General features: G+C 36.6%; 1 protein-coding gene across 8 annotated transcripts in view; it reads left to right on the forward strand.

The window, feature by feature from the left end:
* Window positions 1–2975: 2975 nt before the first annotated feature.
* The window catches only part of EYA1 (EYA transcriptional coactivator and phosphatase 1), a 101464-nt gene continuing 89972 nt past the window's right edge, over window positions 2976–14467 (forward strand). For 4 of the 8 annotated variants that reach the window (XM_044294518.1, XM_044294519.1, XM_044294520.1 and 1 more), the window contains exons 1-2: window positions 9100–9318; window positions 10939–11066. In XM_044294518.1, the coding sequence (XP_044150453.1) occupies window positions 10943–11066 (124 nt within the window). In that variant the 5' untranslated portion in view covers window positions 9100–9318; window positions 10939–10942. Of the gene's footprint in view, window positions 3837–9099; window positions 9319–10938; window positions 11067–14467 lie in introns of those variants that run through there. The other 4 variants (XM_044294515.1, XM_044294516.1, XM_044294517.1 and 1 more) reach the window with 4 other exon arrangements.

Consider the following 14467-nt stretch of genomic DNA (forward strand, 5'->3'; position numbering starts at 1 on the left):
CCCGTGGAAAGTTGGGTTTGGTGGGTTTGACCGAACTTCAGATCCCGAACTTGACCCCGAACCTGAACCCCATCGAAGTCAATGGGAACACCAACGTCACTTTATTATTTTCCGTTATAATATGGTTATATCGGAAAATAATAGCATTCTTGAGACAGAATGCAAAAGAATATGGTCAATTAGGTGTTAAAAAAAACCTCACCTCATCCACTTGATCGCGATGAGTGCGGTGACGTCATCACACACATCGCAGGTCCTTTGGCTGGTCCTGCTGAATAAAGATAGAAGAGACTGCTGCAGTGCGATCAAGTGGATGAGGTGAGTTGTTGTTTTTTAACCCCTAAATGGCCATATTCTTTTGCATTCTGTCTTAAGAATGCTATTATTTTCCGCTATAATCATGTTATAATGGAAAATAATAAAATCTCCCGAACACCGACCCCGAACTTCAGTGAAAGAGTTTGAGTTTGGTTCCCTGAACTCGCAAAGTTTGGTACTAACTTTGCAGTTCGGGCTCGCTCATCCCTACTCCTGACTCTCCCTGACTGATGATGTTGGGGGAGAGATAGATCCGGCGAAATTAATATTTTCACCCGATCCTTCTGTTCTCCCCTGAGATAACCCGTCACCATTAGTGTATGGCAGAAAATTTCTCTGATCTCCCCATAGAATACAGATATGTGTCTGGCTGAGCCAAACATGTATGTGTATGGGGAAGACAGGAGAGAACCGGGACAAATAGCTGTTAGCTGAACGATCATTTGGCCGACAACTATTGAATATGTATGCCCAGGGTATGACAGGATTAGTAAATCTGCCCCAGTATTTTAACTTGACAAGACAATAACATAAATGTATCTCCTTTCAAGATAATATTAAATATCGAGAACATTTCAATAAAAAATGATTATTCATTGAGAAATACTTAAGTGATAACTATCACTGTGAACATGAAGCTGAAATACACATTTTCTTTGGCTTTCCTTTTTCTGCATTTTCTCTTCCTCAAACTTAGAATGAGTAGTGACTTTTCACCTCCCTTACTGGTTTCATTTCTCTCGGGAGGTGGCTAAACTAAAACATATCAGTAGATACTAGGAGCCTCCTATGGGGGTAGAGTGGAAAGAGCAGCCAACCTTAAGAGTATTACATAACCCTTTCACTACTTGAAAAATTCAGTGAGTCTAAGGTAGCACAACTGAGGAAAAATATCTCTTATAACTAGTTACTACATAGGGCTAAAGTTTGCAAATTGTATTTTTTCAAATTGCTATTTATTTTGTACAGTTTTTCAATATGCTTATACTGACATACCTACCATAGAAACAGCTAGGTGGAGCACATAAAGGAGAACCCAGTTAAGGTTGGTGCCAATCCCCTTCCATCAGGTAGAATACACCCCCCTTCATGTACAAACACTATTTTTACTACGATGAATAGGAAGGGGGTCCTACTGTGTCAATATAGGGGGGATATAGCCTGAAACAAAATGGGAATGGGAGTGGCTTTTTACTATGCACATGGGACCATTTCCTGCTTAAAGGGATTGTTCAAGATAATTAGAAATTTGAACAATGCCCTTAAATGTTTTAAAAGAAAAATTACAAGGTCACCTCATTGCCATTCCTTGCACCACCGATACCTCTCCTGCTGTCTGTTTACAGATTGCAGCAGTGACATACAGGTCTATGCTATGTGACCAGGGGCAGGGAAATTTCCTGGTGGACCGATGCTCATGGGCCACATAAGCCCTTTTCAGGGCACCAGGTATGTAAAAATCCGACACTCTCAACATTAGTTAATGATAAGAACATCAGGTACTAATGTACCCAGCCAGGTACTACAAGTATCCTCTGAATTCAACTGTATCACCATTGCTCTTGGCTTCCTGCCCCTTAACCTTCATCCGAAACAGGCCACTGGACTTGAAGGAAGCCTATGAGGAAGTGTACAAATGGCACAGGAACACGGGCATCTCAGGCCCAAGGCTGGAAAAGGCCAGGGCCTACACTGCAGAAGGTATGGCTGAGCCCGCCTACTTGTGCTGCCGCCAATTTGTCAATTTGGATGGGCTCGTTTTATAGTTTTTTCCAGGGCCACGTAAAGTTGTCAGTCTGTCCTTGCATGTGACTGCTACAGTCAATAGCTGTCCTTAGCAGTATACAGAACAAGACCACTGAGGACATTGGGTATGTACCATATACCTGCACATGTCTGCTGCATTTTTTAAGTAAACAGCGGGAAAAGGGCCAGACCAGCGGTAGAGAGAAAGTTGCTTGGGAAAAGCATTAAAGCATTTAGGGGCATTTCTGATTTAGGGGCATTTCTAAGTATCTCGGACAACTACTTTACGTTAGCCCTACTGTTGCTTCCTGTTATCTGATAAGGCAGTATACAGAATTGCAATAACACACAGCAATATTCCTAAGTGAGCAGCATGTTTAGCAGCTGTACATCTCCTGTAACTTGTTGACTGTGTACTGTACATAAGCTTTTGCAGTACTTATGCTATTTTTAGTGAATGGCTGGCATCCGTTACTATTTTCATAGAATCCCCATTATCAAAAGCAGACAGCAGTGAAAGTGTATGTGAAAGTGCAGATGATATGCAGATGATTTCTTTAATGATATGTTTTATATAATATTAAATATATATATATATATATATATATATATATATATATATATAATGAATATATTTATATAATGTGTGTGCCTTATTCAGAGTAGTAGTCTGTTTGGGACAAGTGAGAAAAACACTCCACCAGACAGCCAAGTCCAGAGTCATATTTCATGATCACATCTGTCATACATTCTCACTTCGTTTTTTTTTTCTTGCAAATTTTATCATTGTATTTTATTTATAATGTGCCAACACATTGCACAGCTCAGTTTGATTGTTTTAGTGAACAATCAAGCATCACCATAAGTTTACATCGTTTGGAAGTAGGAGGAGGGGGCTCTTTCTGTGGTGTTTACTTGGATAATGGTAATAATGGGGTGTTTTATTAGTTGGCTAGATTGTATTTACAGGCAAAGAACTGAAGACATCAACATATGACTATCTATCTATCTATTTATCTATCTATGTGTTTACTAGGGTCTACATTTGATGAGGTGTAGTTTCTTAACGCAACCTTATTTGGAAGCCACAGCAGAAGTTCATAACATGTTGACAGGCTTCTTTGCCTAGGTGTTTTTTTTTGTTTTGTTTTTTTACACGCAGCTGTATACTGAGACACAGCTATGGATTCATTTACATAATACAATTTTCTGAAGCTCCAAGGTTGACTCAGAGAGCTCCAGCACACCACCACTCTGTCCAATTGTTATATTTCAACCGCTAAGATCTGAACAAGGGAATTGGTGTGGTTTGCCTTCCAAAAGGAGAAAAAAAAGCCCTCCGGCTACATGGGCAGATCTACTTGAGAAACCAAACAAATAGGAGGGAAGAGGATTCTTTGTCTAAGGATCTGAGATTTTATCTTATTTACAGAGGAAGAAACTGACTTGAGTGTGCAGTGTGATGGCCAGAGGCTCAGTGCTGCAGTGCAACAAGCAGGCTGCCAGCCCCTGCTTCCAACCTCCATGTGGAAGCTCCATTCCCTAATTCTTTCTCTCACAGCAGCTCGGCTTCAGTCCGTGGGACTTTAATCAGGATTTTGAACTATTTTCTTCTGGTTTCACTCTCCGGAAAGAAGGATTCTCTGAGCTCTGATGTTCACTCCAAGACAGTGCAAAATAAAACTTTGCTCTATTTTATCCTGGAATCTCCTTTTATAAGAATTGTGTGGGAGAGAAACTGAAGACAGCCCTGAACGGCTTCCCAAACTACTGTGAGTATAGATTTTAGTAGCAACTTTTTGATCAATTTCAAATGAAAATTTTTCAAGTTCGACCATTGTATATAAATAAGCAAAGCTAAACAGAAATAAATAGGTCATTTATTTTTACAAATTTTCTTTAAAAAAAATTCATGTATACAGTGTACAGAAAATAAATACATATATGATACCAGTTGCTGCAGTGAAATAAATAGCATTATTTCTAGATATTTAGTTTTTTCCTCTAGTTTTTATAGGCATGTATTATTATTATTATTATTATTATTATTGTTATTTTCATAATTTTAAGTAAAAACTAACAAAACTTTAAAAAGTGTAAGTGTTTTACTTCTAAATACAGAAAATCAAAAAAGAGGCCTACATTTTTATTTCCCATTATTAAGACCAAAGTCAATATAGATGAATTTTCTATAAGACAACTATAACAATATTGACAGTAGCAGTTATGTTTATTATTATTCTAACAATAAATATTTGCAATAAACATCATCATTATAAAGTAACTTCACAGATAATAATTATTTTTTTTCATTATTTACATAAAATATGCCATAATATATAGACAGATCAACATATTAAAATGTATTACAATTTGTATTTAATAAAAAAAAAATTCTAATTGAATAAATAGATATTTTATTCAAAATGATAACATCATGAATGCCAATCTTTGTAAGCAGATTTTTTTTTAATGACATGATTATATAAACACTAAGTACAGAAAATGGCCTGTTTTCTTTGGAAAGATTAAAAATACAACTCGACAAAAAAAAATTTTTTTTACGTCAGCTGCATTTATTTTGATAAGACTGCTGCTTCCATTTTGAAACTGTCCTCGCATTTGGAAAAAAGAAATATTTCAAATTATAGTCATTTTATTTGAAAAAATAAAAAAATGCTGGAAGTAAGCAAAAAATACAAGGCTTCAAACCCCATAATTTGCGTAGATTCTGCTTTTGCTTTGAAATTTCAAATCCTCTCCCATTTACAGTTTACGTTTCACAGAACGTTATTAAGTTTTTTTTTCCTTTTTTGGCCCGATCCGGAGTTTTGCTGTCAGACGCTTTTGATTTTATAATTTTGCTAAGTATAATAAACACTGTAAAGTCATGAATTCTCCTCCGCATCCTGAGCTCTGTGGTAGGGAAAATGTGAGAAAATGTGAACCTAAAGCCTTGTTTGATGATCTCGCGTAGCAAGTCTGCCTTCTGGAAATAATTTTTTGGAGGTTGAAGTGCATGGTATTAACAGATTTAATGTGGCTATTCAATGGATTGGTGGAATACCAGGCAAAGTTTAACCCCTCCATCCCCACAGGGCCTCGGAACACCCCTTTAATTCTTCCCAGCCTTATAGAGGTTAACAAAAATGATTCTGTCAGCCAATCAGAGAAATTTCCATCTGTGAAGAATTATGAGTTTAATTAGTAGAAACAGGCGACTTAACTACCTCATTAACTAATCAGTACTCGAATTTGCTGGTCCTAAATTTACATCCGAGGATTGTGCTCCTGATGCCCTGTGTCAGAGGCTGCATGCTGACGCTAGCACTAAATGCAGTCCCCATATAAAGGAGCTGGAGCTGCTTAGATTAGGGCTTTTTCAGGCTGTAAGCTTTTTCGCTCACGCAGATTTCTTGTATAATGGAAACGGTCCATATGTCTATCACTTATCAAGCAATAAGAGTGGGATCACTTTAGAATAACACATACAGTGGTGAAAAAATACATGTCAGCACTACCCAGAGATGAATTTTCCCTGTCCACATTTCTACCCCCCTCTTCAACATCATAATTTTTTAACAGGAACAGAGAGAGTATGAAGGGGTATGAAGGGGGGTGTGAGCATGTGAAGTGTAGCATTTTGTAAACTGTAACTAATTTTACTCACATCTGTGTCTAATTGTTGTCTGCCTTTACATTCTTAAGAGTCCATTTATTTTCTCTGGGCCACTATGTGGATTCAGCTGACCAGCCTAAGTGAGGATTAGTTGTCTTAAAGTTATTTTGATTAAGGAGTCATTTCTTCTTAATCTGGTAACACGGAACACATGGTTTAAATACTCATTGAAACACACTAGGATGTCGTGTTTTCTTCCAGAAAATATTCACATGTATACAGGAATGGCTCAATGTGTTTTTGTATTTGTAAATTTGGCTTAGTACTGTCATGCATATAATTGAAATGAGTGAATATTAAATCTATTTTTCTATTCAACAATCTATTATAATCTATCTATCTATCTATCTATCCACGTTCAATATAGGTTAAAGGAATTTACAGGCCTAGGTCAATCAATCTGCTATCTATCTATCTATCTATCTATCTATCTATCTATCTATCCATCTATTTAGCTGGCTAGCTATCAACACATATTCTATATGGGCTAAATGAATAGGCCTCTATGATAAGCCTAGGTCTATTCATCTGTTATCTATTTATCTATCTATCTACTATCTATCTATCTATCTATCTATCTATCTATCCATGTTCAATATAGGTTAAAGGAATTTACAGGCCTAGGTCAATCAATCTGCTATCTATCTATCTATCTATCTATCTATCTATCTATCTATCTATCTATCTATCCATTCATCTATTTAGCTGGCTAGCTATCAAAACATATTCTATATAGGCTAAATGAATAGGCCTCTATGATAAGCCTAGGTCTATTCATCTGTTATCTATCTATCTATCTACTATATATCCATCTACCTATCTATCTATCTATCTAGCTGGCTCAGTAACCACGCATATTCTATATAGGCTAAATTAATAGGCCTATATGATAAGGCTAGGTCTATTCATCTGATATCCATCTATCTATCTTTGTCTGTCTAACTATCTATCTGTCTATCTAATCTGTCTAATATGTCTGTCTATTAGCTTTGAAATTATATATCTATCTATAGATATGCTTCTATATCTATGTATCTATCTATCTATCTATCTATCTATCTATCTATCTATCTTTCTATCTACCTATCAATATATCACTATCTATCTAGACATCTGCTATTTATCATGTGTCTTACTTTTTTTTCTCTTTCTTTATCAACCAATATATGTATGTATGGGTTAAATTCACAGGCCTAGTTGATCTGTCTACCTAGAAAACAATCTATCTATTTACATTACTTACAGAAGGTAATATAATAATTGAATCAAATTCCATACAGATCAGATTAATCCAAGGCTTTATATATTAAAAGCGGACCACACAAATCACTATTAACAGTAAAGTTTTGAAATGGAAATAAACCAAAATGGATATAAAACATCTGACATGACATCTATCTATATCTACTCGTCCGTCTATCACTATACACACAACATTTATTTCATACAATAAACTTTAGTGATTCAATCTACTTACCTTTACATGCCCATCTATTGTACACACGCCTAAAAGAATAGATTTCAGAGACTGAGGGGGTATGGCTAATTTATGTTATATGTAAGAAATATTATATGTAGTAATGAGCGATCTTTACAAAAATTTGATTCAGCTGCTTCGCCAAATTTCGCACAGAAATGAGCATTTCTTTGTAAGTAGCCGGCTCAATGACGTGGAGCAACGATTGTGCTGCACCCATCATTGAACCCCTCAGATGCCGCGTTCATCACTGATCGCGGCATGTGAGATGAAAAATGAGGGCTTTCAGGGTTTAATCAGTAAAAAAAATAAAAAATAATACTCACCTTATCCAGTTCAGTGCAAAGAGGCTGCTGTGGCCATCTCGATTGAAGATCCCGCTCAAAATCTCATGCAGTGTGCGATGACATCATCCTACTGGCAGGCGTGGTGATGTCATGCATCACCGCGCACAAGATTTCACACAGGATCTTTAATCAAGATAGCCACAGCGGCAGCCACTTCACGCTCATATGGATGAGATAAGTATGATTTTTACTTTTTTATCGCTATGTCAGGGAAAATTGATATGTTACCACGAAGCACAAGAAAAATTGGGCTTCACGGCGAAACAAATTTTCCCTGAAATTCGGATCGAAGTCCACTTCGGATACGTTGCTTCGCTCAACCCTTATTATATTATATTCTCAAGCGAGAGGGTATGGATAATGTTAGTGGAATATAAAAAAAAATCTCAAACTGGCAATTCTTGTGTAAAAAGAACAATTAAAAAAAATATTATATATATATATATATATATAGAGAGAGAGATATAGATATATATATATATACATTAGCATTGGGTCAAGAAAAGTGAAAATTTCTTGACAGACTATATTGCACTTAAAATACCTCATCTCTACCTTTTGTGCTAAAAGCATCAAAGAGCCGTCAGTTTAGAATGAATGGAGGCACACATCAAAGTTTCTGGGTGCAGGCCCGTACACAATACATTCCTGTTACCTATGAACAGTTTGTTTGTGCCTCCTGAGCCAGAAGTCTTTCTACACCTTGGTCCTTATCACCTGTTTTCTGTATACACTGCCTGCAGTAATGCATCTGATCAACAAGCTACTGATCTCCCAAACCTACCCACCAAACTCACCCAAGATCCACTCTCCATCCAAGATAAAGGTAATATGCGTGAGATCCACAATATCACATACAAAAGAGAGAAAGGAAGCCTCGCTCTCTATTATACACATACAAATTGCAAACTCACTTATACAAATACAGAGATTGAGTCATCCTGTCTCCTGTGAATGAAGCCGAAGTCTATGGGTTTTCTAAGGCAAGCGCTGATTAAACAACATACAAATCTACGGCTGTTTACATTGCATTTCGCTGTTTACCTCATGTGCGGTTTTCAGGTTTGCCCAATTAGGGCGAGAAAAATAGAAGGACTGTAGAATCACATCACAAATTGCATCCCCGTTCCTCCATTTCCCCCTTAGAAAACCTGGAAATTGGCCTCCACCTTTTTGTTTTTTAATTGGCTACAAACAAGAAGTCCAGATGATAAAATTAGGAAACTGTCAAGAGTTAAAAGTGTCTAAAGGGGATATAGATTACAATGATCGCAAGAGATGAGATGTACTTCAAGGATGCTGCTCTTGGTTTAATGCTTCATCTACTTCTGTTGAGCATGGTTATTGTTAATAGCTACCTTCTCCATGCACCTTGTCCTAGCTACCTTAGAAAAACTGCTTTGCATGTTGATTGGGGGAGGGGTAATCCATTTTGCAGCTGTCATAGACCAATGATGAATCACTATCCCTGCCATTTGGCCGCCTTCCCCCTGACGGGGAGAAAGAGGAGGGGTACAGCAGGGAGAATCCACACTTCTGACTTCTAACATGAAGACAAAATGACTCTACTGCCACAGTGTCTTCTTCTATGTGTAGCTTCTGTCTAGTATCAGTCTAGTGAGACTCAACCGTGACTGCAAACTCAGGCTGGAGGTGGATATTATAATAACGCCACTTGTATATTGTGACTTCTAGGTATAAAGAAAGCTGGTTTATATCAGGTCAGATGTTGCTGTTTTCCCTTATCAAAGGTAAGAATCATTTTGGTTTTCTTCCATTTTTAAAAGTTTACTGTTTGCGTTATCTCCTTTTAATACATGAAGCCTCTGGTTGATCTGATTTGTATGCAATTTGCTTCAATTATGATATTATCTTGTATATATATATATATATATATATATATATATACATACAGATACATATGAGATAGATAAAAATTGGAAATGGTTTTGTATAGTCTATGGTGTTAATAAAAATTTATTTTCACCAATTGTATGTCTAACGTGAGTCTATGAATTCTTAGTTTTCCCCAAAAATCTGAACCATGCTTCACATAAAATACGTGTAACTAATTTTTAATATTAGCCTCACGTTTAGGCACTGCTGTTACATTGAGGCTGACATATCACTTCTATAATCAGTACGTAACTTTGTAAAACATTTTTTAAACTGCCCAAGGATCCATCATCTGATTTATTTCACACAGATGTGTATTATTATTATTAATAATAATAATTATATATATATATATATATATATATATATATATATATAAGTGACAAAAACTAGATAAGTCCACTCTTTGCCTCTAGGTTGAAAAATTAAACTATTATTTATTTTTTAACCATTTTGTTAACGCGGAATCGTGCAGAAAGTCTAAAGCGCTTTGTGCTGCAACTTATTGTGATGCGGTCTCATTGCCTCAGTGACAGCTGAGCTACAGCGCTGGAGTAAAATAGTTGTATGGACTCACTGTATGTTGGTCTTATCCCTTTTGAATTGGCCACGCTTTATATAATCCACAAAGCAAACAACTGAGCAGACATAATAAATGTTTTAATGCTGCATTTGTTTCAGCGGAAACAGAGGAACAATTAACTAGTTTGCCAGAGTAAACATGTGCATCATGAATACCCCATTTGCTGTCACAGGACTGCAGGCTACATCAATAGCTTCAAGTGTTTGTAGACCCTTTAAAACACAATTGGATGATAAATCATGGCAGCTTGTGAGTGCTGAGGGCTAATTCAATGACAGTAAGCTGTTTGCACTAATGGGCTGATAATGCTGATAATTATCTATATTGAAAAGCAGGAGGGGGGTTAATACAATACCATATTGAATGGGCACAGTCCCGCTGGTCACAGCAGCTGACCCCTTGGACATATTGGTATTTAACAGTGCTAATATCATGGGCCATAGTGTACAGTGTGCTACAACAAGTATAGTATTATAACACAGGCACAATGCAAATACAATCTATGTCATACTAATAAAAAGTATTCCTTTGTAGCCACAATGTATACACAATAATCTAAATATTATTATTATTATTACTAATAATAATACACAAGAAGCAATCATCATAGTACGATAATATTGACTAATATATTAATAATGTTTTGCATTATTATATGTAAGATATGTTTTCGACTTCACCAAGTGCTCTTAAATTTCATTCTTCACAATAGAAAATTCCTAGTTGATTACTGTTAAAGCACAGGCAGCAGTCTGCGTTTCTTATGCTATGGAGCCTAGAACATATGGTACAGCAGTGCACTGGTAGATTGTTTCTGTGGTGGAGTAGGGGGAGGTGGATTAGCTATGATAGCTGTCCATTGTATTCATGGCTGAAATTGGCTTCCTTTCAGGTCTATGGAAATGCAGGATCTAGCTAGTCCTCATAGTCGACTTAGTGGCAGCAGTGATTCTCCCAGTGGGACAAGCCTTGATAACTCTCACATAAACAACAATTCCATGACACCAAATGGCACAGAAGGTAAGTGGCCTCTGACTATTGCATTTACAAATGACAGAAGTTTTTTTTAGGGGGGGGGGGGTTCTTTCAACTTCAAAGGTAAATAATAAAATGATTATAATGTAAATACCCTAAGGTGTGTGCTTTTAATAGCATGACATATTAAAAACAAGGTTATGTATTTTAGAGAAAAATGTTTTAAGTCCAGTAGAAATCACTGACAGATAACACGTCAAAAGTTATTAAAACTATGTATTATGGTCTATCTAATACTGTAGCTATCTGGTGATATCCTATTTCTTGGTAGGGTGTCCATGCTATGGATTCATGGCATTTCTTTGAATAGAATAACTTTGAGTAGGTTACTATATCGAAAGCCTTGGAAATATGTTCTTAAACATTAGTAAATAGAAAATAAAAAGATACCTGAAATGGTGGTTGATGCCATCAATGAATTCAGATGGTTTGGCTGAGACTCTGACACCTGTGGATTATGATGAGCTTTGGTCTTAAGAAGGCCATCTTGTCAGTGACAACCTACAACTATTACCAATAAGACCTCTAAAGCTCCATAGTTGTTTTTGGTAGGCCTCATATATAAGCAGTCTGATTTAATAGCAGTTATAACTTAGATGAATTCTCACTGCCAATAGTTTCTCCAACAAAGGAGTAGAAAACAATATTAGTTAAATAAAATATAATACAAAATTTGGATGTTTTTGTTTGTTTCAAAATTTAGAGGTTTTTGGAGTATGGAATGTAAGGTTGAAAAGGAGAAAATAGTCTTGATTCACAAACATTTTATGCTCATTATGAGTAGAATTTTTCTTGAACCAAATGGTCAACTGTGATGACCCTCAAGAGCAGATGTTTTTCAGATTTAATGATGCCCCCTAAGCAGTTTTATGTGTCTCTGATGTTTTATGTCATATGTTTGCTAATGTAAGAAGCATATAGCACTTTACACTTATGGGATTATTCATAAATAAGTTGTGGGACAGACACATGTGGCATAACTATAAAGTGGACTATGATAGTTTTAATGTTTTTTTTTCTATCTGGGTCTGGACTGAAGCTTATACATTTTCCAATAAACTAAAATATCTTCTTAAAAAGTGTCCTGACATATCTGCTTTAGTAAATGCTTGTATACCCTATAACAATTATCAAGGCCTATTCTCAGAATTGTGCATTGTGCTGTTCCCCTGTTATTTTCTCCCAAATATTGAATAAATTGAATATATGAATAAATTCACAACTGAGTATTAGGGCTCTATTAGGCTGCCTGATAAAACATTCATCGGCACTTGTTTGCATGGGCCTGATTGCAAACTGAATGTGGGACGAACTATTAATACCGCAGTCCTTCCTCCCTCATTCTGTTCTATTCATTACCAGCAGCACATTCCTGATTGCACAGAGAGATGTGCTGCCAATAATCAGGCATTTTTCATTCTGATGAAAGATATCTATCAGCCGATAAACAAGAATTTGCTTATTCAGTGGCTTATTGGCAACTCAATTATACAAGCCAATTATTGGGAATAAACATTCCTATGAACACTCCCAATAATTGACCTGGCAATTGGGCCTTTACCATTCCCCTTTTTAAAGGGGTGTGTCCCCACACAGTCTGATATTGGCAACTCAGATTGGTCAGTGTAAGACATACTTCCAATACAGCCAGTTGTCGATTTATTATAATTGTATAGCAGTGATAGCAGAGAAACAGCATGGCGTAGAGAAGATCTAAGAAAAGATTCTCCAAAATTGTTATTTTAGGAAAAATTGATATATTTGCTAAGACAGACGTGACAGGAGAAGTGCTAGATCCTCTACAAAGCCTAAGCTTCATTGTAAGGGCTCCCTTGAATATAGCTCTTTTTCGTTATAGGTCACTCAAATTCCTCATGGTTTCCCTCCTTTTATATCAACAGAAGTGTGTAGTGAGAACCCTATGTGCAGACTACACACTGCCATCTTTAGCCTGTTGACTGAGCAGACGGAAACCACCGGGAATCTGAATTGCCTCTGCAGCTTGTCAGATTTTCCATTAATATCTGCAGGGTCATTTTAAACATAACATTGATTATGCACAGAAGTTATTAATTGAAGGCATATCAGTAATAAAAAAAAGTGAGTTAGAGTCTTGTTACATAGGCTGATGTTCAGTCACTAATGAGCACCAAATACACCAAATAATCATATATAAGTCAATTGTCACTCGTTTTAAAGGGCTTTTTACATGGCCTGGTGCCAAATGAATGGGGGAATGTGGTCATTTGTGCCCCCATTCAGATTGCATATTGTCAGCAGCACTGTTTACATGGGGCAATGTGCTATCAACAAGTGATGATTTTAGGAGCCACATAAAAGATGTGATCATTAGTGATGAGCGGCAGAAGCAATATTCGAATTTGCGATATTTCACGAATATTTGGGCAAATATTCGTCATAAATTCGCTAATTCGAGAATTTGCCATTATTTTCTTGATTGCGAAAATCGGCAATGTAAAATTCACATATTGCACGCGCAATACAGACGTGGGTCACTGTTGCTACATTTTTCAAGCTGCTAGAAGTTTCCTGAGACTGGAGAAAATGGTTGGCACGGCAGAACATTACAATAGCTTTATATGCAGATACAGTGCTCCAATATATTAGCGATTGCCCAAATCAGCAATTAATGATGCGCATATTTTGGTGCAATACGTGCAACTTCACATTTTAGCAGGTCTGACTACATATTAGTGATTGTTGCACTAAGTATTGTTGTGAACTTGTGACATCACAGCACTATGTATGTAGCATGTATGTACGGACAGCAGAACCTATCACACTACCTAACACCCTGCACTGGAACAGCTACACTATATCACTATCTAACCTACACTGACTATCTCCAACTAACTATCTGTATTATATATATATATATATAAGCTATCTAACTATCTAATGTAATGACACAGCAAAGCACAGAGCACAGCAATAACACTGCTGTCTCTCTCAGAACTACAAAAAACTGTAGAAAATGACTGCTGGGGAGGTTCTTATATAGTAAGGGGTAGGCAAATTACTTATTGGTTGCTAGGAATGTTGCTAAGCTCAGACAAAGACATTGCAGCCTTCTCATTGGCCCACAAGCAAGAAGCAGGGAGGGATCATGGGTTCAGAAGAACAAAAATCTAGAATATTTGCGAATACGAATATATAGCACTATATTCTAAATCTTTGCAAATTCTCAAAGTGGCGATATTCGCCATTGATATTCACAATTCGAATATTCGCGCCCATCACTAGTGATCGCCTGACAAACAAGCATTTGCTGGTTAATAGGGTGCATGGCAGGACCTTTACATAGGCCAATTATCGGGAATGCATACAAAGTCATGAGAAATGGCCCTTGGGCACATATTTGAAGT

This window comes from Bufo gargarizans, chromosome 5 (assembly GCF_014858855.1).
Source record: "Bufo gargarizans isolate SCDJY-AF-19 chromosome 5, ASM1485885v1, whole genome shotgun sequence".
Taxonomy (NCBI): Eukaryota; Metazoa; Chordata; class Amphibia; order Anura; family Bufonidae; genus Bufo; species Bufo gargarizans.